General features: G+C 29.9%; 2 protein-coding genes across 17 annotated transcripts; one reads left to right on the top strand and one right to left on the bottom strand.

The window, feature by feature from the left end:
* Nucleotides 1–606: 606 nt before the first annotated feature.
* Nucleotides 607–18,642, bottom strand: LOC139523620 (uncharacterized). 4 transcript variants are annotated; one of them, XM_071317772.1, is made up of 9 exons: nucleotides 18,448–18,642; nucleotides 15,515–15,705; nucleotides 13,966–14,015; nucleotides 12,755–12,822; nucleotides 11,553–11,783; nucleotides 8,033–8,197; nucleotides 6,990–7,064; nucleotides 6,149–6,275; nucleotides 607–5,354 (listed from the first exon to the last, which is right to left on the bottom strand). In XM_071317772.1, exons 2-9 carry the CDS (start codon nucleotides 15,685–15,687, stop codon nucleotides 4,921–4,923), a joined length of 1,323 nt encoding a protein of 440 aa, XP_071173873.1. In that variant the 5' UTR covers nucleotides 15,688–15,705; nucleotides 18,448–18,642; the 3' UTR covers nucleotides 607–4,920. The 4 variants fall into 4 exon arrangements, with proteins under 4 accessions (XP_071173873.1, XP_071173874.1, XP_071173872.1 ...); XM_071317773.1 differs by having other exon boundaries at nucleotides 18,515–18,623; XM_071317771.1 differs by lacking the exon at nucleotides 18,448–18,642 and adding an exon at nucleotides 18,275–18,394.
* On the top strand, nucleotides 18,576–26,699 carry LOC139523622 (programmed cell death protein 6-like). 13 transcript variants are annotated; one of them, XM_071317787.1, is made up of 7 exons: nucleotides 18,576–18,899; nucleotides 20,617–20,678; nucleotides 21,892–21,936; nucleotides 22,408–22,566; nucleotides 23,426–23,535; nucleotides 24,168–25,275; nucleotides 25,639–26,699. In XM_071317787.1, the coding sequence occupies exons 1-6, from the start codon at nucleotides 18,793–18,795 to the stop codon at nucleotides 24,267–24,269; spliced, it is 585 nt and encodes a 194-aa protein (XP_071173888.1). In that variant the 5' UTR covers nucleotides 18,576–18,792; the 3' UTR covers nucleotides 24,270–25,275; nucleotides 25,639–26,699. The 13 variants fall into 13 exon arrangements, with proteins under 13 accessions (XP_071173888.1, XP_071173884.1, XP_071173876.1 ...); XM_071317783.1 differs by having other exon boundaries at nucleotides 18,669–18,899; nucleotides 24,168–25,291; XM_071317775.1 differs by lacking the exon at nucleotides 20,617–20,678 and adding an exon at nucleotides 19,574–19,635 and having other exon boundaries at nucleotides 18,719–18,899; nucleotides 24,168–25,291.
* Nucleotides 26,700–27,718: the final 1,019 nt, after the last annotated feature.

Genomic DNA, 27,718 nt, shown 5'->3' with positions numbered 1-27,718 from the left:
TCATTTGTCTTGCCTGTTCGACAGATGATAACAAATCGTACGCAGCTAGTGCAAAGAGAAAACAATGTCTAGTGCCTATTTGTTTTGCAGACGTAAGTACATATTTGAATGCATTGTTGTCTATAAGAACTCAAAATGTGTGCCATAAAGTAAGCATGAAAATCCAAACATAATAAAAATGGCCAGTAAAAGACATTTTAACTTGACACATGACTAAATGAACATAAATAGAGTAGAATTATAGTACTAAGAAGTTATAAACTACTAATAACATTTTATTGCATCAGAGAATAAAAGAAATGTGAAAAGCTAATACTTCTTGTAGATATATGATTAACTTTGAAACAGTCAGAAATGACATGCATCAACATGTGCCACGTGTGTAGAGTCCTTATCAAGTGCAGCAAATAAAAAATGTAACTGGTGGGTCAATGAGAATGTATTCCGGCAATCTGCAGGATGACCAAATTTTTCGCCTGTATGATCGTCTCACAAAACTGCAGTACAATTTAATCATGCATATACCAGAAAATAAACTGTTGTTGAGATAACTTATGTAACAATGATTAGTGATAAACAATGCTATAAATAATATATAGAGACAAATATTTATTTAATTTTATTCAATTTCCTGTTATTTTTAAACAAAATAAAATCTTTCACTAATATACATAAACATGTTCACCCTGACAACCAATTACTTTGAGAAACAAAATAAACCTAACAGTTAATTTACATTTGTATTCAAACATTGTGATTCTGTGGTTATCAAGTTTCAAAATAACAATAAATTTTAAATGACTAATTATATATTATTTAATATATGTTATTCAGTCTTTTCTACACTAGAATGTAAATGTAAACAACTTTCTTTTACCAGAATAAGAAAGGATTATTTATGGAAAGTTGGGGAACCATTTAGTTAACTTAATTAAAAGAGGGGGAAAAGATAACAAAGGGACATTCAAACTCATAGATCTAAAATAAACTGACAATGCCATGCATGGCTAAAAAAAAGAGAAACAGACTAACAATAGTTCAAAAGACATAACATAGAAAACTAAAGACTAAGCAACACTAACCCCACCAAAAACTGGGGGTGATCTCAGTTGCTCCAGAAGGATGAGCAGATCCTGCCCCACATTCCGCATCTGTCGTGTTGCTCATGTTAATACAAACCTTATAAATAGTCTAAAATTCTTTTATTTCGTGAGAAAAACAGATTCAAATTAATTTATCCATAACCAACTACAGATAACACAATTTTCAGGTTTTGAAACTATTATTACATTGATTCTCCACTTATTCAATTTTGTAACTCACGGGGTTTTAAATTGGTTATAATCCATATCAAATGTTAAATGCAGTAGCCAAAAATTGGCTGTAACAATAGAGTTTTTGTGAACTTATAATATCACTGGTATTAAAGAGATAATCGTAACTGCAATTACGATTATCCCAATATGGCGACGGTAGATATAGGTAAAATCTTTACACTCATTTTTCTTAATTGTAGCATGTTTTTGTCAATAGTTACTCAGCTGCAAGGTTTATCTATACCATTTCACCATATTTGAATCGTAACGGTGCACTGGAATTGTCTAAGAGCTTTGAAAATAGCCGTCGAAAAATTCGGGATGATAATCGTAACTCGGAAAAAAGATAATCGTAATTATGGTATTTAAAAATAAAAAAGATAATCGTAACTGGAAACTGTTTTATTGATATTGACACTAAAAACGTATATCTGATAGCATATTATGAAATTATGGCGATGAATTATTTACGAAACGTCCCAACATCTTATGACATTTCTTTTTATGCATATATAATTAATTGTTCTTATGAAAACAGCTACATACTAGTATATTATAAAATTGGAAGGGTGAACAAGCTTCAAGAAATTTGGAAATGGGAAAACACGAACTTTGTTAATATACAGAAATTTATTAAACTAGGTATGCCACAAAATATGTCAATGAGCGATGGAAATTATGATACATGACAATAATTGTCAGGCGACACGCATGTGTCACCTTACATCATATTTCTGATTAAGACAGTAAACAAAAAATAATTTATCCTGAAGTAAATAGTAAATATAGTTAATATTGTTTAAATTATTTTATTGTAGGTGGTTATATGTGCTATTTCTGCCCCCGGGAAGCCACTGCTGATTTAATTCTAGAACATACCCTATTATGCCATAACGAAGTAGGAAAGACATTTAGTATTCGTCAAAAACCGTTTGATATACATATTTGAGTTTTTTTCGTCTGTCAAATGCTTCGTAAGACTATAGGTAAGGCTAATAAAAACAAAAAATAAAAGTAACAATAAACAAAAGTAACAATAAACAAAAGTAACAAAAAACAAAAGTGACAATAAACAATAGTAACAATAAACTGGTAACTATTCTAGATCCTTTACCATCCACACTGTTTAAAGAAACGTCCTAAAATACATGGGAATTTGATCAAAACATTTGAATTTAATTTTTAAAATCATATATCAGTATAAAATAGAAAAAAGTGAATCCAAAGGAAAAATATGGACGGCTGAATTTATTGATAAAAACTAAATCATCAGCGTATAACAGATATGATATATCATTATCATTTAACTTGGGTGGTTCACATGTTGAGTCAAAAATAGATGGTAAATCATTAATATATAAAGAAAATAATGTAGGGCTTAAAATACACACTTGTTTTACCCCAACTGAGGAATTAAAAAAATCAGTGATACCTTCCGAGATCTTTACCAAGTACAGATCTTACATATCTTTCATTATACTAAAAAAAGGGACCATCTATGTTGTAATAAGACAATTTGTAAAAGAGGGCATCTCTATTAATAGTATCAAATGCCTTCCTGAAATCAATGAAACAGGCATATATCTTTTTTGACATATGAAAATGTGGTATACGTGACTTTCATTTTGAGCAATGAATTGAAAGGATTGCACTTTTGGAATATGGGATATAGCTAATCCACCCTTTTTCTCATCAATTAGAGATATATAGGTAAATTCATCCTAGATATTAACATGTAAGTTTCTTCATTTATTTTTATATGCGTTAATGTCATCGTTTAACTGGGCATTTACATTTTTAACACACAAAATACCATTGAAATGCTGAAAGACACATTTATTGTGTTTCAGTTACTATTATCATATAAAGAAAATTACGATTATCAAAGATGAAAAATACCATAGAGTTACGATTATCATCCCGAATTTTTCAATGGCTATTTTCACAGCTCTTAGACAATTCCAGTGCACCGTTACGATTCAAATATGATGTAATGGTATAGATAAACCCTGCAGCTGAGTAACTATTGACAAAAACATGCTACATTTAAGAAAAACGAGTGTAAAGATTTTACCTATATCTACCGTCGCCATATTGGGATAATCGTAATTGCAGTTACTATTATCTCTTTAATACCAGTGAATATGATACGCCAGATGAGTGTTTCATCAACATAAGACTCATCAGTGACACTCAGATCAAAATAGTTAGAAAGCCAAACAAGTATGAAAGTGAAGAGCATAGAGGACCAAAAATTCCAAATCATTGTGCCAAATAGGGCTAAGGTAATCTATGCCTGGGATAAGAAAATCCTTAGTATCTTAAAATATGATCCAAATCAGAATTGCAAGATGGGAAAATTTGACACTTTGAAAATTTAAGGTACAGACACTAACTTTTTTTAATAGAATGTTGTACATTGCCATCCAGCACTTTTGCATTTTCTCCTAAAAACAAATAATTTGGCAAGCTTCTATTAATGTTAGAGATTCTAATTTAATATCTATGTGTGTATTTTACCTACAGATTTTAACAGTTTGATAATATAAACTATAAATATAAAGTCAACTACAAACATCAGGTTTTTTGTTGAGAAGGTAAGATAGTTTACTTTTACCTAAACTAAGCTCTTTAACTGAGTTTGTATCAATTGCAAACTTGAGTTTTCATAGGAAACACGTAAAGATTGACAGTTGGACAGAATGATAAACAATGATAATTGTAACCTTTTTTGCAAGCAGTACTAAAATAAAATACAATATATCAACATTTATGATTAAATTATACAATACAAAATATCTATAAAGCTTTCTTTTGAACTATTTCTAACATTATTTACAAATGACTATCATCTAAAAGGACTAGCACTAAAACATAAAATACATAATCCCTTAACAATTAGAAAATCATCAAACAATGCTTTAATCATTTAGCATGAAATGTAGGTCACTACAATCGGACTGTTGCAAAAGTTTATTTATTGGCAGACAAAGTTAAATGTATATATGCCAAATTACAGTCATTCTTGAAAAGAAAGAAATTCTGTTTATTTGTCTTAGTTCATATGCATTAAAGAGATGTAAGATATAAATCATTAAGACAGCAACCAAACAAGGTTAACTGTGGTCAGAATACAGTCTTCCACAAAAGTCATGTGGCTATACACTATGAATACTATTAAGATATTTGCCTTGTTCTCAATGGATCATCCACCAGTAGGTAGTTACTATGTTCAGTTTCAAATTTTCTGAATCTAACATCATGGTTATTTTGAAGAAAAAATGATTAAATGGATTATACAGACAACGATGTACACTAAACAATAAAAATAGGTTAGGCTTTGAAAAAACGTCCAGACTACCTATATAAGCTAAGTGATACCCATGACATATAACTAGAAACTAAATAGGTTGAATTTCATTTAAGATACTTGAATAAATCAACCTCACAGTAAACATTAAGCTATTGTAAATAAATGTTCAAGATAATTATGTAAAATGTGGATGGTTTCCTTGGAAATTGCAGAAAATAGTACAATAAATGCATGAAATACACAAATGTTCAGCTATTTTCTAAAGTAGAGACTTATGTTAGATAAAATACATTATGACACCAAACCATTTGAATCTATGCCCAACTTCTTTTGAAGGTGTATTGCATTTTTCTTAAAATCTCTTTCCATTTCTTCCATAGTTTGAAGTTCTTTCACAAATTTATCAACATGTGCTGGTCTCTTGACTGGTGCAGACTCAACCCTAACTTTTATTGGTGGATTTCTGAATTCTTCAATATCAAAATCAGAAGAATCATCCCCAGAATTTTCACAAGCATTGTCATTTATATCGAGATGTTTCTCATCTTCAATATCTTGATTACTCATATTGACTTGGAATGTGGGAAATGGTTCTAAAGTCTTTCTACCCATGTTAGGTTCACTGGCAGATTTTAAAGTGGAACTTTTCTTTCCTGGAGTTTTGGCTGACACTGGTCTTGTGGTTTCAAATTTCATTGGCCTTTCTGACTTCTGGGTCATAAATGCTGCATAAAAAGAAAAAAAACATTATCAATTGCTATTGAGTAAAGAATGTACTATTTTCAATATGTCAATTGCAGCATTGATACTATAGAAAACTCGTGAAGTAATTTAAGGATAGCAAGTATACTATTTCAATCTTTTCTGAAATCTTCTGAAATTTTTCAAGGATCTAGGTGGAAATCTGTTGGAGGAGGTAATTATGCAGAACTAGGACCATTAATCCTTTGTAAAAATTTCAGAAAAAAAACTTGTTAAAATTCTGAAAAAATTAAGAACAATTCCAATAAATGTGTTAGCTTCAATGTGTATTCAATATTTCCCATATATATCTAGGATCTACTTCATGTACTTGGAGGTTGAAAATACTAGAATCTGTTGACATAAAATATGTATGACGTCACGATGATAAAGGCTGAATTTTCACTTTGTGAAACCTGGCCAAACTGTTAAATATCTGTTTACAATAAACAAGATTCAATACTATTTTTCAGTTCTAAAACTTTCAAATCAGATTACTTATGGCTGCATGCTACAACTGGTGGCATATTGAAAATCTTAAGAATATGAGGCTACATGTGTTTCCTGCCTCTCCAAATTAATTCTATGATAATACAAGTACTTTGGATTCATAATCATTCTTTGGATACCAATGTTTAGTAGATTCATTGGTTACCTGCAGGGATGCAGATTTCGGCAAAACCACGAAATCAAATATCCACGAAAAATAAAAAATTTCCTCAATCCATAAAAATTGGTACACACAAAAATAAAAGAATCCACAGTAACAGAGACTTACTTCCATGTCCACTTTGTGGTCTAGATTTTGATTGCTGACCTCTCGGTATAAATGCACTAGCAGGTCTCTGAGATTTTCTGTTTTCATTATCTGGTCCAAACACAGCATCAAGATCAAATAAACTTTTCTGTAAAATTAAAAGAATATGGTGATCTTTATATATCTTCATAATGGGCTAGTCAAATATGGGTGACCATGACAGCTATCTATGTTGTACTCTTAGCTTATTTGTAGCCTTAGTTGGATAGATATGCAATGTAAATAATATGATTCCCCTTCCTCAGCAAATTGATAAAACTGATATTTTTTTAAAGTTTTAAAACCATCTTTACTATGTCTGTATGTTAAGTCTGCTTTTATATTTTTAATCATATGATTTTTACAAACTCAATTTACATCACATTTAGATTTACAATATGGTTGCATGATGAGGTACTGGATGTTTTATATAAACATATCACATCAAAACAGATCAAATATTTAATATCATTATATAGAGGCAGTATCTATGAAACTTTTTAACAATAAGTAGAAATAAGTCATTTTCAGAGGATTTAGAGGGGGCAGGGGGCCCGGGCCCCCATTTATTAAAATTTCTAGATCCGCCAGTGATTTTCAAGGACATAGAACATTACAAATATAATGTGAAGGAACCAAGCATATTTATCTTAATACATGATATAGGATATAGAATTTATGATTTATCTTTATCAGTTAATCACTATTTTCTTATTTTGATTTGTATCATTAAATCAACATAAGAATTATAATAATGTTCTTGACTTTACAACTGTACAAAGGATATGATTTCTTTAATAATATTAACATTTCATGTACTAACTTGACCATATCTTTGTGGATCATCATAGTCTAATCTATTCTTTCCATAAGGATTTCCACTGTTTTGAACATGCAACTACAAGTATATGAAAGACAGCATTTTTTTCAATTTAATTAAAATATTCTCCATCCAAATATTAAACAGTTTTATTCTAATAGAAAAAAATCCTCAAAAACTTTCAATTTTTAGTATTTTCTGTTGATGAACTATTGGTTAGTGCTTTGCAATTGGTGAACTATAATTATGGACTTTTTTATTCACAATGTATGGCAACAAATATGTAACAGACAATTTCAGTGCATTTCAAATGTACACATATACAATCATTTCAAAATATAAGTATCTGGAGAAACCATATCTTACTGTTTTTGAATCTTGTCTTACTTTGTGTCTGTCTTAGAATTCTTATTTTTCACCTCCCACTTTGATGTTGGTTTGGTTTCCTGTATCTGTTAAGTTTTCTATCATCTCTGATTCAATTTATGTGATCATTTACATCCAGTATTTTTTCAATCATATTTTATTTAGTTAGTGTAATGAATTATCTTAAGGTGGTACCAAACACCTTGACTGAAATTAATTTGGCTCTTTTATTTTTCATCAAACTTTGACAGAAGATTTACTTTCAGTCTTTGACAAAAAATATAAAGATTTCAAAAAATTTGAACCACCCATTTCATTGAAAAAATTTCATTAGATATATATAGCATTTTGACAAGCACTAATTTTGGTTATTGAGAATGTTAATGTTTCTTAACAATTGAATGCTATTGAAATATTCGTTATTAAAATATTGGGCTGATTTTTACAGATTTATCTCCCTGTAGGGTTATGCACCACCTTATTTAAGTTATGATACCAAATTATTTTATTTTCACAATTTATGGGCAAAAATGGTAATCATTGATTTTGATTTTAACAAATTCAAAGGTAACTAAATATGTATGGCTACACGAGAACACTTTTTCCTACATCCTGTCAGTACTTAATATTCCTTCACATCTGTTTAAAACATTCAATGTCACATAAAATAAAACACTCACAGATTTTGTCTGTGGGTCTGTAAAAGGAATCTGTGGCTCTCCATTTCTATTTGACACAAACAGGTCTTTCATTTTTACATTTGCGCCATTGACCATATCTTTGGCCGTTCTAGGTCTTGCTGGTGCAGATTTGACTCTCCCTTTTAATCCTCCTGGCTGTCTAGTCTACAAAGGGTAGAGAACATCATAATGATAATTATTCAATTACTTTTAAGATTGTACTTTTCTTCTAGTCAAGGAGAAATGAGAGAAAAAATATTTTCATGAATATTTGATGTCATAGTTTGACCAAAGTCATTATGCAAACCTTAAGATTTGATTTTGATTTTTTGTGTTTTAACGCCACTTTTAAGCACCGTAAACTACAAAAACTACTACAATGAATATTGTAATTAAATTTTGTGGTTGACCTCTATCCATGAAAATTGATACCCCAGAAAAATAATGAAATCAAAGTACAATGATAACAAATTCTGCCACGCTTTCTCATAATTTAAACAAGAATGTGTCCATAGTACACGGATGCCCCACTTGCACTATAATTTTCCATGTTCAGTGGACCGTGAAATTGGGGTTAAAACTTTAATTTGAAATTAAAATTAGAAAGATCATATCATAGGGAACATGTGTGCTAAGTTTCAAGTTGATGTGACTTCAACTTCATCAAAAACCACCTTGACCAAAAACTTTAACCTGAACGGACGCACGGATGCACGAACAGAGGCACAGACCAGAAAACATAATGCCCCTCTACTATCGCAGGTGGGGCATAAAAAAATATGACCATAAAATATGTAGAACCAAGCACTAAACTTTCTGTGGTTTTAGGTTTTAAACTTATAATTATGACATTTGGTGCTAACTATATTTGTAGTAGAAAGGTTCCTAAAATTATATTAACCTTATTTATAATAGGCATAATCTTCAAGCAAATCTTAAATATTCAAGATACACATGAACAGTATCAATAACAGGCTATTATTTGAACTTGGAATTATTTTTAATTATGGAATTTGCTTGATTTCTTGTTATTGAAATTGTTAATAAATTCCATGTTTATTCTGTACTGAAATGTTCTGTGCTGCGCACAACACTTTTTATTACAAAGAAAATAGTATATTTTCAATAGAATGTACTGTGCCGTGCACAACACTATCTAACCAAAATACATTTTATGGAAAGTGTTATTAACCGCTCAAAAGATTATATTACCAAATAAACATGGAATTTATTAAAAATATTAAACACAAGAAATTATGCAAATTCCATATTTAAAAATAATTCCAAGTTCAAATAATAGCCTGTTCAATGTAAAAAATTTAAAAGCAACTTACATCAAACTTCAAATAATATTTTTGGATGTCATGTATTTAAATTGAACAGTACTATCTATCTGTCATGTCTATTGTAGATACAATTTACCAAATACTTGATAAAAATCTGTGATTTTCTTGTTGTCTAAGATATATATATTTACATCAAGTAAATTGACAAAAATCAGCCATATCATTATTCTATCATGCAAAGCAACATAAAAATTAATATGCTTTTTCTTTTATAGTGATGCTTGACTAACAATGCCTAGGACTAGTGTTTACTGTTCAATTTTTATTTTTTCAGCCTTTAAATGCTCAACCCCTTTCAATGTCAACTAATACATCATGCAAAATGTTTATACTTTGATCTCTTTTCATGTGAAAAAGCAAGTAACACAAATAAGGGTGGAGAGGTACATATATATACTAAAATTTGTTTTAGTAAAAAATAACAATACCACTATGAAATGTCCACACTACTCTTTAGGCTGAAAATTATACCAATATAATAAGGGATAGAATTTAATCAAATTCCTAGGGAGAACTGTAGGGTAAAGATTGCATTCATTTTGCAGTGGGTATTAAAAGTTCAACATTGCATTGTATTACAATAAATGATTATTAATTAATGTATAGCAATGGAAATAATATTTTGAATTGGAGATCTATTGTTATAATTGGTTCAACTACAGTTATGAACCAAATAACTCCAATGTTAATATTACCTTTAATGGTTAATTTCTTTTTTAGAACAGTATTAATTTTACAAATACAGTCTTTACCCCATAAATAAATCTACAAACTATATAAAAATCAATATTACAATTTTGTATTTAGAAAACTGTGTAGTTTGGAAGCGCATAGGAGTGCTTAGAACTTCCTAAAAAGCTTTACAATACCATAAATTAATAAAAAAAAAAATAATCTCAAAGACAACCTTTATAAATATTCTAAGCTACAGATAGACCAGAAGCTGTAGTGTATCTGTTTAAGGTTTCTATGTGCAGCCAAAATTTTAGCCCTTTAATTTCCAATCCATTTCAATAAAATTTTGTCCAATCGCTGTTCAATTCATGTACATTTCCATCCATTGTTTATATTCACATTTCAGAATTTGTTATCTTTTTAACTCTAACCAAAGTTACCATGTCATATTTTTAGATTGATCAAACCTTAAACAGATTCATGTTTTTTACTTCTGTCTTAAAATAATAAAGATCAATAATCTACCGAACCTCAGTGTACAAATGACTTACTCGAGGTGTTGTCTTATTGCCTCTATTATCTTTTTTACTCTTGTCTGTCATTACAACTTTTTGAAACTAAATAATATGTCATGATCAGGAAATTTCAAGTCAACTGTGTTTTGCTTCCTTGTTAGTATATTTGTTCATTTGTTTATAGGTAAGTACATGTTTATACAAAAAATAGTTTACAAATATCATATTTCATACTAAACTTTTTTTAAGCTTATACATATGTTATACATCAGACTTTCAAAGAAATCTCAAATCATAAATTAGTCATTAATTCAAAGGAGAACCAATCGACAGAGGTTATATTTAAGGATGGCATGGCCATATCAATTTCACAGAGTTCAGTCTTGAGAGCAAAAGGTAATTTAAATACAAAAAATATATAATTTTTGCTGATTTGAGAGGGGGCGCTTGCAACACCCCCTACTCCAGATACTGTAAACATTCATTTCAAATTACTAAAAAAAATCCTTTCCAAAATAACCTCATGTACAATGATGTATAGAATTAAAGTTTAGTAGATATAATAAAACTTTTGAAATAATTTGAGCTTCCATAATTTTGGGTCAATTATAAAAATATGTCAATAGAATATTATAGCTAAAACATCCTTTAAAAAGAATTCAGTATATAATTTTTAGTTTTGATATATCATAAACAATTTAATATTCAAAGATCAACTTTTTATCTACAAAACAATCCCAGAATTTAATTTTTTCTCAAACTCAAAATAAGGGAGATAATGCATAATAGATATCCATCTGGGAAATTCATTTGTTTATTAGAAATCATATATATAAGGTTTGATGAACTTCAGTTACAATTAAAGCTTTATACAATATAAAAGCAGCCAATACACATTTAAATTGCATATAAGCTATTGACTGACTACAATAATCTGAATGATCCCTATTTAGTTAACAATATTAGAAAAATCTATACCCATACCTTGCTGTATGCATTAATAAACCTCCTGTCCACTTCTTCATAAGTCTTGGAATTTTTTCTATTAGGTGCTTTCCCCATATCTATTTGATGATGATGTAATACTTCATCCATGTATAGCTGGCGATTCTGCATATACAGCATCTGTCTTTGTCGGATTTCTTCCTGAATCTCTGCATAGTTTCTGTCCAATAACTTTATACTTAATCTTTCCCAAAGCATTGCTGCTCTTGCCTGCAAAAATAAGAGTATTGACACATATATATATGAACATGTGGAAATTGAACTCTTGTATAAGTGCATAACAATGAGTGTTCTCTTATATTTCAAATCTAAACAATATCTGATGATCTGGATCTTATTTATACAATAGAAAATAATAAGCAAAAGGTGCTGAAAAAAGGGTGAAAAAAATGAAAAATGGAGAAAAATAGGCTTAAAATTTAAGTATATATAGAGAATAATGGGTTGCTGAAATATACAGAATACACATTGTTATATAATTAACGCAAAAATAAACAAAGAATTGAAAAAAATGGTATAAAAATTAAGGTATAATGAAATGAAGGACCCCCTCAGACCCTCACTTCATAAGTTCTTAATGTTGATTTTACATACCAGTAGATTTTAGTTATTCCTGAATTCAAAATTGATAAAAGCTATACTGACTCATGTGTAATGTTACAACATCCAGTTGGAAGAGTGCATGGAAAATATAATAATTGCAATATCTTTTTACAGGTGATCTAATTCAAAGCATTTTTGTCCCTTCCAAACAAACTCATTTTTTTAGTAGCAGCCCAAATTGTTTCCCCTCATTTTTACATGTTCAATCGTGCTTTACTCATCCTCAATATGCATGAAATATTTGCCACTGAGCATTCAACAAAAAACAATAAATCAATAAATTTCCTTTTTGCTAAAAATAAAATGATCTTTGTTAGAAAATTTCAAACAGTGCCAAGCTAATGTTCAATATTAGGCAATGTAGGAAAGGTGTAGACATAAGAGGTCTCTAAACACATAAGCTCCAAATAGAACTTTAGTTAGTAGAAGCCATATTAATTATGTTCAATATTTGATGACCAGTCCCTATACTAATACTTTAAACTTTTTAATATATAAGTATCTGTTAAAACTATCGTTTGCTATATCTTACATTTTTAAGTTTCTTTTAATTCATGTACCATGCATAATAAACTTACAGATTTGTCAGGAACTGGTGTATTCGTTAGATGAGTGGCTCTATAATCAAACTCTGGCGGAGGAAGTCCTACAATTATAAGATATAATCTATAAAACAAGTGCAGAATATTAATACAAATTAAACCACAAAATATCATACCCATGAACATCATGCAACAAGGGTCTACAGAAACTATTATCATAACAGTATTATGGATATTATCTTTTTAAATCTTTAATAATCATACAATGCATGTACATGTATATGTCAAATTTAAAGTTTCAGAAAAATTAGGTTACTTATCCCCCTTATTGATAAACTGATGATCACTCTTTGTTCATTTTGAAACTTCTGAATAACAATTATATGATTCCCATTGTTATGAGTGAACTTATGACATGATTTATATATATATAAATGGGGCGGGGGTAGAAGGGGTCCTGATCCCGAAATCCAGGGCTTAAAAACATGAAATCCTGAGGTCCCGATTTTAAAAAATCTAATTCCCAAGTCCCGAAATTAGAAAAAAAGAATTCCCTGATCCCGAAAGGGTCAATCCTGAAATCCCGAGCTTAAAAACACCCGATCCTGGAGTCCCGATAAAGGTCCTATCCCCCCTCATAAATGGAAGTTCGCAAAGTTTGATGTGTACTGAGGATTCTTAAATATTATACGTAGGATACTGATTTTTCATGGATTTTGTGGGTCAACATAAACCATCAATTAAAATGTTCAACAAAGTATATATTTTTTATAGGCTTTTTGCAGAATATTGAACAACAGGGAAATCAAACATCCGCAAAAATACAAATTTCACTCAATCCACTCAAATTGTTAGCTACAAAAATAAATGAATCAACTGTGCATCATGTACATGTGGCAGTTATTTAATAAAAATCTATAAATGTTGAATTTTTTGTTTAATTTAAAAAAAAAAAAAATATAATAAGAAATGTTACTAAATGTAGGTACAAATGTATTTAAAACAATAATTGTCTAGTTATAAAAACTTGGCTATTCCTCAATCCTACAGGAAATGTTATTAGGTAGTTGAAACAATATAATATATGATGTTTTATAAATATGTGTACCAGTTTTGTATGTTAATCATGTTAGCATGGTTAATGACATATTTTTATTTCTTCTAACACGTGTATGGTGTAATATGTATGATACTTTTTAAGCAGATAACTTAGGATGTAAATAATATATTATATATAATGAACTCACCCACTATATTGGCTAAATGTAAGGATGCATTGTAATCTCCAGTCCATGACCTTTGAAAGCAGAAAAAATAATTTATAATTTTCAAATGATAATTTTAGTCAAAAATTTAATCAGTCAGGGGCATTACTTAAACAAGTAACTTTTAAAATTACCTATATAAGTAATGTTGAAAACGAGGCAATTTTAAACATTACTTAAATATAAGTAACTTTTCTACATATTATTTTTATAGGTGACCAATTATACAAATTTAAAAATACTAGTTTTAACAAATTTTTACAGTCATCTGGTTATTTTTCCCATGAAATATAAAATCTAATCCTTCTGAAACACTATTTGCTTTTCTGACGCACTTATCTTTGATATCAACGGTCAAAGGTTGGTCTCTTGGGACTATTAAAATATCATTTTCCTTCAAAATCTTGAAGGTAGACAGATATAAATAGATAGAAACTTATGAATTAATTAAGACTAGAAGTTATTTATAATTTGTAACCCAAAACAATTACATACTGTATGTTCCTTAAATAAGTATTATTACTAATTCTTTCAAAGATGTACAAAATAACTTATTTAAGTAAAATTTTTGTCATTATTTTTAAAGTAACCCTTTATGTCTATTCTCCTCTCAAATCTTACATTCTTAAATTTATGATAAAAAAATTATAAAATGATGTAAAAATTTATGAAAACTACATTAAGTCCCTGCTTCTATTGAAATTAAAAATAACTCTATTGAATAATTTTATATTTTTTAAAAACAAAAATCACCTATATAAGTAACTAAAAAAAGTTACGCCCCTGACTGTTAATAGATAATATCTTTAATACCAGACTAAAATCATAAGTACATTTTTTTTAGAGAAGACATCATTAGACTTTATTCTGAACTTAACTATATATACATGTATAATAAAATAAATATTATCTTATCATATCTTATATAGCTACTACATGTACTAGTTATATGTTGAATCCTTATGAAAGTGTACAAAATCTAGTAATTATCATTGCCAGAGTTAATGTAGAAATTGTCAGCATATATTCTATAAATTTTACATGAACCTTATTAAAAAAGAAATGTGGATTCAAAAAAATGTAACAGCAACCAAATAAAACAGACGTACTTCATACATTAATTGACTAAATTGAGAGTCTGAGTAATGTGGCGAAAGCTATAAGTCAAAATACAGCAGAATTTAATTGTAAGATTTTATAAACCTTTATAATAAATCTTAATAAAAACAGAAGCTAAGGTGAACTAGAAGAAGTTTTCTGAACCACTGTATTGTAATAGTCTGATATTATATTTGTAAATTTTCAAATACCATGAATACAGTATATATATATTGAAAAGTGATGTTTATTTTTCTTAATATTTTGAATATTTGAAACAAAAGGAATAATGAGGACCAAAAAAAACAAAAATGATAAAAATGGTCTAAAAATTAAAAAAATTAAAAAATAAAGCCCCCAATTCTTAAGTCTCTTATTTATACATGCTTTTTTGTGTGTTCCCTTGATAACTCTTCATATTGACAGTGAATACCTCTTTATTAGTGATATCAAACAATTAAGCTGTTCTATGGCTGCATTCTTTTCATGTTGACAAAGTTTTACATCCTGTTTGAGTTTAGTAATGGTATCCAGTAATGCTGTTGTGTTGTGTGGATTACCAGGAGAACTAAAAAGAGGCTCCACATGGATTCCTTTGGCCTGCATTATTTTCTTTTTGAAGTCCTTTGATAAAAATAAAATGATTGAATTACAAGCATTTTTCTTATATATATATGTACATGTAGAATAAAGCATTTATGCAAGTGAACCAACTTTCTTCAAAGCAGTTTGCAGTCTGCAGATAAAAATACAAGCATGCCATTAATGAGCTGTATCTACACTACTGAGCAAAAGTGCAATTAATTAAAAATAATTCATAAGATAAGAAGGTTATAAAATTTAATATATCTTGTATATTCATCACTTATGAGTCTTTTTACAGTACTTAAGGTGAGGTTTAATTTGTAAAGAGCTGGATGAAGATCTCTTTTTGTACTCACTTTATTAACTAGCTTTGACTTATCAGCATACACGTACATACAATTCAAACTGACTGATAGTTCGAGTTGAAAGATCATAAGTTTAAATATTAGGGATGGCAACGAGTACTCGAATACTTAGGTACTCGCTCGGAAGGCAGAGTACTCAAGTACAGTTTTAGTGCTTGGATACTCGTTTGTCTGTTATAAGTCTTGAGATATTTCTCTTCACATATCCACTCACTTTAGTTCCGTTGAACTACATGTATCCCCTTCGTAATACTAAATAAAATCAATTAACATTTCATAAATATGGTTATCCTGTTGCTACTGTTTGTTATAGTAGTACCAGCAACGTCCTGTGATTCCGAGGGAATGTTTTCATGTGCACTACTCGTATTAAAAAATAGAAAGTCAAACAGTCTTTGGTTTGAAGTTGTAAACCAAATCATATTTCTAAACAAGAAGAAAATCAATTTCACCTGCAGTGAACTCTACGCAACTGATTAGAGACATTTTTAACGGTATTTGTACACGAATCAACACTTTCAGGGATTTAAAATAATTAACTCATCACAAGCCGTAAAAACTCACCTTTGTTTGTTAATCAAGACTTCTATGCAAACATGATTGGTATGAGATGTACATTTGAATTAATTTTATTACTCTGTATTTGAAACTTAACTATAATTGTTTAATTTACAATTTAAAGATAAGCGAAAGTACAAGAGCGACATTCAAACCTAAAAGTCAAAAATAAACTGACAACGTCATGGCTAAAAAAAAAAGAAAATCAGACAAATGATAGTGCAAAAAAAAATAACAGAAAAAGCACAAGTTATAGTCCAATATTGTTGTTGATAAATTAATGGACAAGTGGTATTATAAAAAATACCAACTCCTCAGGAACAGATGAAGTGTTGTTGATTTGCAGTCATGAGGATAATAAAAATTAAATTCACTTTAAAAGTGTAATACCTCTAAATCATGGTACGTCACATCCAGTTGTATACTAAAATAGGTTAAAAAAAATATTCCCATGAATTTGACAGTTGTAGGTAATTAATCCTACATTTCATTGCACATGTAGTTGAACATTTTCTGTGTCATAAACATATGTCTTGGGTATTCAGGCACATAGCTCCCTATACGCTAACACGCAGTTGCGTGCACATCGATTTGGCATGTTAAAGGAAACACCTATGTTGTCACTTTTTTTTAATTGATGAAAATCATTAAAAAACGGCATTTGGTTTCAAAATAGAGATTATGACAAAATCGGACATTAACTTGTATCTTTAACAAGATTTGAATTTGTAATACTCAGTCTAAGACATGTAGTTTTTGAGCACATTTTACAGTGTACGGTTCATAAGTTCGGAATGAGATGTACGAATCGGCATTAGAAGTATCAGAACCCTTCAATATCATTAAAAATATGCTGAGGCGATGTGGTCGACAGACTACCAGAGCAAATCACCCTGCAATCACGCCAAAACAGTATTGGAAAGTCTCATTATTTTTTGCGTTCATAGACCATATAATAAGGGAACTGGAGAGTGGGATCGAGTCGCGTCTTATCAGAAAATCTGAATGTCTAAGGGACATAACTCAGCCAAGATTTTTTTTTATCTATACAAGTAAATAAAATTCACTTGTATAAGTATCCTACAAATTTACTTATATGTGTATATTTTTTTTACTTCTTCAAGTAAATAAAAATTACTTGAATAAGTTGTACCCCTGACTGCCTCCACTGTAATGATGAGAAAATAAGGATAGAACAAATAAAATAACAGGCACTTGTTTCTATCCATGGGAAGAAATATATGTCGATGCTCTTTCGATATTGAATCTTCCCATGCATAGGCGGATCCAGGGGAGGCCCCCCCTTTCGTGGGAAAATTTTGGTTGATTATATAGGGAATCACTGAAGCATGACTGGAGTAGGCCCCCTCTTAGGTCAGTCAGCGCCCCCCCCCCCCCCCCCCTATGAAAAGTTCTGGATCCTCCACTGCCATGGATAGAAACAAGTGCCTGTGGACAAAATGGTGGATAAGAAAAGGGTTTGGGGGAAAAGGGGGAGGGCTAACAAAATTGTCATGTCCTAAAGTACTTATGAATCTTGTTACACTGGCATATATAAAATGCATGTATAGCACTGTTGAAGGAAGACATGTAATGTAGGGTAATTTTGTTCAAGTAAAACTTCATAATCATTGCACAATTTTTTGAAAACTATTTCATCTTTAAATTTTACAAGGTGTGTATACCCTTAAAAACACAATTCTTGATGACCCCAAAATACACAGTCCAGACATCTTCGCGCGACAGTGAGAAATACGAGTACAGATAGTTCACAGTGAGAATCACATGTGACATGATAATTTTCCAAGGAAATGTAAGAAGTGCACTCCACGACTAATATTTGGAGTTCAACTCGTACCTTTTTCAAAAATTTAAGACATACGAATTACTCTTCTACATAGGTTCAAAATAAATGCTTTGTTTACTCTCTGATTTTTAGACTTTATCTGTTATGTTGTTCGTCCAGACAGTTCACATATTTCTACATAGATTAGACGCCATGTTGTTTACATCAGCGCTATGCATTCGGTATTCTCCAGGTTTTTAATTACAATGTGCGAAGATCTACAAAAGCTCGAAGTTTAATTATCGTAGTCAATAATGTGTTTACCAAAAGACAATATCAGCTTACTAAAAGGAAAAATAATTTAACACTGACCAAAATCAAATACGGAACAAGAAAAATCTGTAAAATATTTTGGGAATGGCTTATTACGGTCAACAACAGCAGCCTCCTGCAGGATACTATAACCAACCTGGTGCTCAACCTTCACAGAATGATCCTAATTTTCTATGGGGCGTCTTTCAAAGGTTATTTTAGATATTTATAACTGATAATTTTCAAATCAAACTATGCAGTGTCACAAATAATTTTTGAGTGACTCAACTTTTGTATTACGAAATATCTTCATTAAACTCAAACTTATTCATTTTCTTGAAAACGACAGGAATGTCTGAATGTCTGTTAAAACCGTGTTATATGTCTAGTCCTTTATTCTTTTGAGTTTTGTGGATTATTTGTCCATACACCTTATTGCTAATACCGGCTGACCCGGCCGCTTGAACTTTTGACGCATACAATAATCACTTTTCCATTGTGGCGTCTGATATTTGTTTTGTGACATCAAAATTTTACGGGAACCTGTGTGATATCCAGTAATGTCGGACAAATAGCGATAAGGTGTATAGTCACCTGGTCATAGAGTGTTTTTGACTGCCTTTTAGTCCAAGTAACTACATGTGTGACCATGATGACGTCTTCTATCAAGGAAGCACAAATTACTTAAGATTTCTGGCATAAGCTCTCAAGCGAGAGAACGATGTAAAGAATGGAAAAAAGTGATAACTAAATACAAAGTCAAGGAAAGGAAAGCTATATACAATGTAATGCATGCTACGGCCATTGTCAGTTAGATTGTAGTTGTCATAGTTGTAAAACAAATCCCATTAACATATTAAATGAATGATTATTTTATTTGTTTTAGAGTTGATAAAGACAAAAGTGGTCAAATTAGTGCTAATGAACTTAGCGGTGCTCTGTCCAATGGTAAGTGGTTGGTCTATGTCCAACCTTGTGATTGCACTAGCTGCCCTAATGTAGCCCAGTGAAGTCTGTTTCATAATTTGCAGTTAAACAGGTCTAAAAAAAGCTGTCAGAACTCATTCTCATATCTTGTTAATTATTCCCCCTGTCAAAATATATTTTTTGTTAAATGGATACAGTGATATGAATAAAAAATTCAATAAAAATCTTTTGAAAAGAAAAGTTGTAAACATTTTCTGATGGTTTTGTTCTCCAGTTCCTGAATTGGATATTTTAGATATTGTATAGACACATAAAAGTTTGTTACTTTGTGCATGTCAGTGTTTTCCCTAGACATGTTTTGAAGGATGGTGGGATTGGCTGAATGGATGGTGGGCATGAATTTTGAAGGATGGGGACTTGTATAGAGACTGAGTAATAAAGAATTTCAAGATTTGAAGGATGGGGGCCTAAATTAATGCATGGGGGTACGTACCACCATGCATAAACCCTCTAGGGAAAACACTGCATGTTCTATATTAGATCAGTTTTCTGAGAATTAGACCACTGACAGCTTTAGATATATTGTTAACTGCAAATTATGAATTTTTGCATGTAAAATGTACATGTACAGTTGTAGCTTTCCTATGTTTTTGGGCAGGTTTTTCATGGAAGTAAAACATCATTTTTCAAACAGCTGTGTTTTATTTGAAAAGATTTTTGTTGCACCAAATTTTACCAATATAGTGCTTACCAAAATTTTAGCTTGTTTATCGTTGATTTTTTTGAATGGAGACATATATATTTGCAATTTTTTCAAAATATTTTGCATGATTTTCACAGCTCTGTTTGAAACATTTGATTTTTTCCAAATGAATTTGCTTGTCATGCAAAATCTGTCCTGCTTCTGTACTAAGTAATGATAAACCTGGGTTTTTTAATAGGAAGATTGGTAAAGCTGGTTATTAAACATGTTAAATAGGATTTTTTTTATCCTTTTATTAGGATAGATAAAGACAGAAGTGGCTCAATATCAGGAAATGAGCTTCAACAAGCTCTCTCTAATGGTAAGCTCTGTGTGACAGGAAATATAAGGAAATGTGTATTATAAACATGATGAATTCATAGTCATTGTTCTTCAAATGTTCTTTAACATAAGCCTTTTTAAATTAGAATTGTTAGATGAATAATAAAATCATTTCTTTAAAAACATAATTACAATTGATCATCAATTCTTTAAATGATAATTTTCAACTTTTCATTTTTGACCAGGATTCAAAATTAACATAAATAAATCTAAGCAGATTGAATGCATCTTGTATGAGTTAACATGGTCAATAGCCACTATACTCATGCCACTCTATTTATATCTCTATTCATTAAATGATCATTTTGGCTTGTGGCTTTGCCTTTAGGCTTATTTTAGTACTATGGTCATGATAGTACATTTTTAATTCAAACTTAATTCCAATACTAAGCTTTTTTCCAAAATTTCTTTCAAAATCAAATTTTATTTTTCCTCATCAATTGGTAAATGTTTAGTTTTCTTGGTTTATGTTAAGTTTATGTGACAGTTGTAATAAAGCTTTATATTTAGGACTATCAACATAATATTGATGATTAGCAATTAAAGAAGGTGAGACTGTGTGCACTCTTGTTATTATGAATCTTATAATTTTCTCAAAGAACTACATGTGTTTTATTATTATATAAAAATGTTGTAGAATGAGCAAAACTAGAAACACATCTGATTCAAGTCTTAACAGACACATTTTTAAGAACTATTTCATCTTGTCAGAAAAGTCTAAAATATGAAAAGAACAACTAAACATGCTGATCCATTATGAGACAATTAATCTTTAAATTTCATTTTCATGGTGTGTTTCTATGTTGTTAATCAATGAGGATTAATGTACAGATTGTACATTTGATGGACATATTTATATTCTTATATTTCATTGTTAGGAGCAGACTCAAATTTTAAAGTTAGAACAATATATGTATCTTATTGAAAGACAGTACTTAATATAAATCTTTTTCCTTTTATTTTAATTTTTGTTTGGGGAGATTCTTTTTTTATTAGTTCCATATGGACACTGGATTGTCCTTATCTTGTAGCAAGATCAAGATAATAGAGTTCATGGTTTAAAACAAATTTGCAAATGTAAAGAAGGGGGAAAACAAATAACCATGATAACTGAAATACACAAATTAATTTAAAATTTTATATTTAGTCTTGTGACAAGCTGCGTATAATTATTATTAACATTTACTTTTTAGGAACATGGACGCCATTTAATCCAGAAACAGTTCGTCTTATGATAGGTAAATTATTGTTTACAACAGCCAGAAACAAAATTTAACATGTTTAAACAAGGAACTGTTTTCATTTTCTTCTTTTATTTTCAAAATTTGTCTTTCCATGCTAAATAAAACTGAGAATATAAATGGGTAATATATCAAAGAGACAACAACCTGATCAAAGATCAGGAAACAGCCAAAGGCCACCAATGGGTCTCCAATACAGAGAAAAGTATTGACCTGATAAAGATCCTTTTTTTGTTTTTGTTTATTTGATTATGTTTATAATTTGTACTGACATCCTCCAACACTTTGTAAATAATTAGAGCCTTACATTAAACATAATTTTTTTGTGAATTTAATATTTTTTTTGTGAAAAATGATATCAGGAAATATATGATATAGGAATGACTAAGTTAAAAAAAAAACGCATAGTCATGATAGTGAGTGATACAAGTGCCAGCTTGTAATTTTAACTCTGTTAATTTTTTCCAGGAATGTTTGACAGAGATCGTTCTGGCACCATAAGCTTCCAGGAGTTCCAACAGTTATGGAAGTTTGTAACAGATTGGCAGAATTGTTTCCGTACTTATGACAGGGATAACTCTGGAACTATTGATAAAAATGAATTAAAAACAGCTCTTACTGGATTTGGTAAGACTTCAGATATTAATTCCATTCTTCTATTGAATCTAAAACTTCGTCTATCTTATTATTAAGAAGATGTAATTTTTGAGTGCCAATAAGACAAAATCTCCAACCAAGTACCAATGTATAAAATGTTAACAAGTATATAGGTCAATTTACGGCCTTCAACAATGAGCCTTGGTTGACACTAAACAGCAGGCTGTAAAGGTCCCCAAAATGACTAATGTAAAACAAATCAAAATTTATGTTATGAACAATAGACAATTCATGTTACTGTTACCCAAGCTGTAAATCTCACCATCTTTACACAAATTTTTTTTTTTAAGCATTGTAGAATGTGCAAAATATGGATGTTGGTATCACTTACAAATAATAAGATGACTTTCATCTGAATGTAAGATAATGCAATTCTACAAAATCTATCAAATAACATGCATCAGATGTCCAAAAAATAGTCTATCCCACATCAGTAACGGAAGACTCCACTTAATCAAATATTGGCTAAACAAATATTAAAAATGATTAAGGCTGTATTAAAAAAAAAATCAAAATAGCAAAAACCTGGCTTACATGTTCAATATGAATTTTATTGTGTATATGAATATCATGAATATCTGATACAAGAATATACTGGCAAATCATACAGGAATATTCATGAAAATATTTAACATGCACAACTAGGTATTTTCAATGTTTGTCCGACAGAAAATGAACCACAGGAACTGGTCTCTGAAAAAGTAAAAATAACACAAGGTACCCAATTTGAACTCCCTCCCAACCTTTCAATATATTTTAATTCCAGGTTGTTTATCTCACTAAAACTGTTATACTAAAATGTTATCAATGCATTATATATTTTTTGTAGGCTATAGATTATCAGACAGATTCTTTGATATATTGCTGGTAAAGTTTGACAGACAGGGTAGAGGAACAATAGCATTTGATGATTTTGTACAATGCTGTGTAGTCATGCAGGTAAAGGTTTTAAATAAATAAGTGACAAATCCAGGAAAGACATCAGTTGACCTTATTTTTGTTATGAAGCATCCAACAACTTTGAAGCAGATGAAAGCAATAATAGTATCCATTCATCCAATAGTTTATACATGTATAAATCTTTTAAAAGTATGGATTTATGACTCACCTGCGAAGAAAGTCATAGAAAGCAGAACATAGATATTGCTTTTCCAGCAGCAATGGCTAGGGAGAAGGGTGTATCAACAATGGTTAAGGGTTCTGCTTTCAGTCAGTTTGATATAGTTAGTTTGATAGTAACTGCTTGTATTTGTTCACTGATATTTTGTATGAAGTTGCATTACTATCAGTTCATATCAGTTTGACAACTATTTTTGGGCCCTGTCCCCTCCTAGATCAGTGGCCAAGGACTTTTGATTAAGAAGTGATTTTCAATGTTAAGTTGTCTGCTTAAGTGAGTTTGATAGATCAATGTTATTTTTTTACTATTTCATTGTATTATAGTTTAAATCTTGACATGTCTACAAATACATGTACCATATATTGAAATTTCATGAGAGTGGGTGTTTTTCTCTGTTTATGTTGTTAAAGTTAGAAGTTCTCATAAATAATTTATTGCTTGTTAATTTCAGACTTTAACAAGTGCTTTCCGTGCCTATGATACAGATCAAGATGGCGTGATCCAGATCGGCTACGAACAATTTCTTACACTAGTGTTCAACCTCAAATCATAGTTATAAACGATGTCATTAACATATATACAAAGACATTGTATTGTGTAATACTGCAGTGTATAAGCACATTTTTCTTAGGAAACTATTTAATTTTTATATATTTCTGTGTAATTGTGTCTTAAACTGACTGTCATCAATGGTGCAGTTGCGTATAGTTTTGTGTAATTTGTTTACTTGCAAGTTATTTACTTTTTAGTGACAATACACAATTATTTAGTGTAATCATTCAGGTTTAAAGAACTGCTTTCATTTACAATATTTATCATTTGATATGAGTTACGAAATGATATTCTGAGATTAATTATTTTATTAATTTTTCAATTATCTTTCTATTTTATCAAAATTACACTTTTCTATGATATGTTTCAATATCTAAAACAATGAAAAAAAAGCATTTTTAAATATAGATCAAAATTTGTGTGAAGATTAAATATGAATGCTAAAAACAAACATTTGATGTTATGAAATAAAAGACTTGTAATTATGCAACTTTTGTCCTTAATATAGATAATAGTGTAAAAATTGAAATTTAATTGATTAGACTAACTTGTTGTATTTATATCTTTATGTGAACTCCATGTAAATTTAATGAAAGCTACTAATAAATGCAATAATTTTTTTTAATTTTTTTTTTTTTTAAAGTCATCAAGCTGGTGTTAAAAAATTAATGTATAAAGCTAACATTGTTTGATGTAGAAAATAACATTGTCCTAAAATCACCATATCCCACAATCCCAAACCTTAACATATACCCATTGTCTGTAGTAATGTATAGCATTTATCTTTCTTTACTCATTGTCAAATTGACTTAAAAAATGTAGATTATTTTGGACCAAATTTTCGCAAGTCTTTTGATTTCACTATTAAAGCCTAACTATAAATAATTCAGAATCAAGAATAGATTTTTAAAAATAAATTTTGATTTACTTTTCAAACATACCAAAAATAATTTTTAATGTATCAGTATAATGTGCATTTTTTTTTTTCTTCTAAAGGAGTAAGTTCAGTAAGACCCTTTTTTGGCCCAAAAATATAGCAGTTTTAGAAAATTGTGAAAATGTAATCTTTAAGCTATATTTTGGAAAGCAAAATGTTTCTGCTACATAAATATGAGCTGTTTTTGACAATACAATGCACAAATATCGCGTTCTAGCATCATTGAGTCATGCTTAATTACTGAAATCTTCAAAATTTTTGCATTTTGGTTAATTTTTAGACGGTTTCCGTCTAAAATGAAAGTGGCCGCATTCGTGTTCATTCATGATATTGAAATGTAAGTTGTATTTGATGATAATACAGAACATATATAAAGGTTGAGGATGAACCCGGATGTGGCCACTTTCATTTTTGACAAAAACCATCTGAAAAGTGACGTTTGTTGGCATATTTGATAGATTTTACATATTTAAGCTTGAACCAGTGTGTTTTTAATGACTAAATCAGTTAAAATCTTTCACATACAATAATCGATTCAAATGAAATAGACACTTAAGTGTTTAAAATGTGTCCAAAAACTTTCGTTAGATGAACCTGAAATTTGAGGCCACAATCGGCCCTTACCGGACCTACTCCTTTGATTTGCTTAACAGCTATTTCCTTTGATGAATAATAGAAATATTTAAATGTACACATTTTTTAAGAGCTATCATACAGAATATAAGTATAACATCCCCACTTAAGGGCACCTTTAAGCCAAATTTCGTTGTTGTGTATACTGGTAGCTGGAGCAAATCTTTCTATTGGCTTTAATTGTGTGTGTGAATAAGTGTAAATTTGCAGCAATTATGTGTTATTGCAATATATACTGCTGTGCAACAATATAAATTTTATGAAATAAATATACTTTCATTATTATAAATATAACAAAAAAGATTATATACTAGGAAACTTATCTTACTTTTAAATCCTTCATATTGAAGATTAATATCAAATTATTCTGCAAGATGCAACTATAAATAAGCAAAACTAGATGGAAATATTGGGGTTTTTTTTCATTGAAAACAGAAGGACAAAACTGAGAATTTGCTATTTCATAATTAGAAATTAACTTGCTTAAATGCTTTTTTATTACTAAAACTATATTTAAGTAGATCATGATATTGGGGACCTTTTTTTCAAAAGCAATATTGACCTAATTGAATTTTCAATTGAAAATATTTGTCACCATGGAAAATAACTTTGCACTTTAGAACAAAGTATTTTAGAAAGAGATTCCCAAAGTATATTATTATATGAAATTGATAAATTAATCTGAATGCTTGAATAAAATTGTAATAAGAGTCATTTAGTGCTAGAATTTAAATCAGATTTGTTTCTGATGTGAGAAATGAGTGCTGTGTAATCAATAATAAGAATACAATGTAGTGACATATCCTTGAATTATTGCAGAACATTTTTGTATATCTAACTTAATAAATCATCTTACTGCTACACATGTACATGTATTTTTCATATTATAACCAGAAAGAAAAATTGCCAAGGTTTCAAGCAAAAACCATAAGTCTAGTAAAAACAGATAAATCACAGTTAAAAAGAAAAACAGTTGTCCACAAAAAATTACATAGAAACTGTAGATAGAACAAAACAAACCTCACCATAAACTTCAGACCTGTGCTCTAGAAGGGTTTACAGTTTCTGCTCCAATGGTAGTACCAGGCCTTGAAGGCATAAAACTTTGCTTAGTGCTCGGAGCACAAAAATCATGCTCGAAACATGAAATCCAGCAATTTGATTGGTTGATTTTCGAGTCATGCTCGAAAGTTTTATGACCGTGAGGCCAGAAGTGTTACTTATTACAAGTAAAATTCTCTATGCTTAGTTTTTATGGTAATTTTACAATCTTGGAAAAGAAGACAGTATTGTAAATACTAGTATCATGAATAGTGGTCATCTGTGAGACAGATATCCAATAAGGATTAACCAGCTCATGATGGCTTCTGTTAAACTATTGAAAATATTATCTCTGTTTGCAATGCATTCAATAGCTTCCTTGTGAAATGAAATTTAGGAAATTGTGCATAAATCTCCAGAAAATCTTTACATAAATGCCAAAGTGAACAAGAGTGCACACACTGAAATGTTACCCAGCTGCTCTACTGACCATTGATTTTATGCTAAAATTCTTAAAGTCTTAAAGATAATGATTTTTGTACGACCGCTATAATGCTATCATGTTGTCACCGTTGTCTGCATCGTCGTCTGCCTTGTCGTCCGAAGACGAATTTAGTTTCCAGACAATAACTTAAGTTTTAGTGAATGGATCCTTACAAATTTTTACCAGAAGGTTCAATACCACTAAAGGAGGTTATGGTCCCAACAGTTTTGGAATAAGGGGCCAAAAAGGGGGCCCAAAATAAGATTTTTTTTTAGTTTTCAAAAAATATAACTTGTGTTTAACTGTTATGGATCTCTCTGAAATTATACCATAAGTTTCCATACCGTGAAGGGAT

The sequence above is a fragment of the Mytilus edulis genome, chromosome 5 (genome assembly GCF_963676685.1).
Source record: "Mytilus edulis chromosome 5, xbMytEdul2.2, whole genome shotgun sequence".
Taxonomy (NCBI): Eukaryota; Metazoa; Mollusca; class Bivalvia; order Mytilida; family Mytilidae; genus Mytilus; species Mytilus edulis.
Note: the sequence above shows the minus strand (reverse complement) of the source record. Positions and strands in the feature narration are given on the sequence as shown.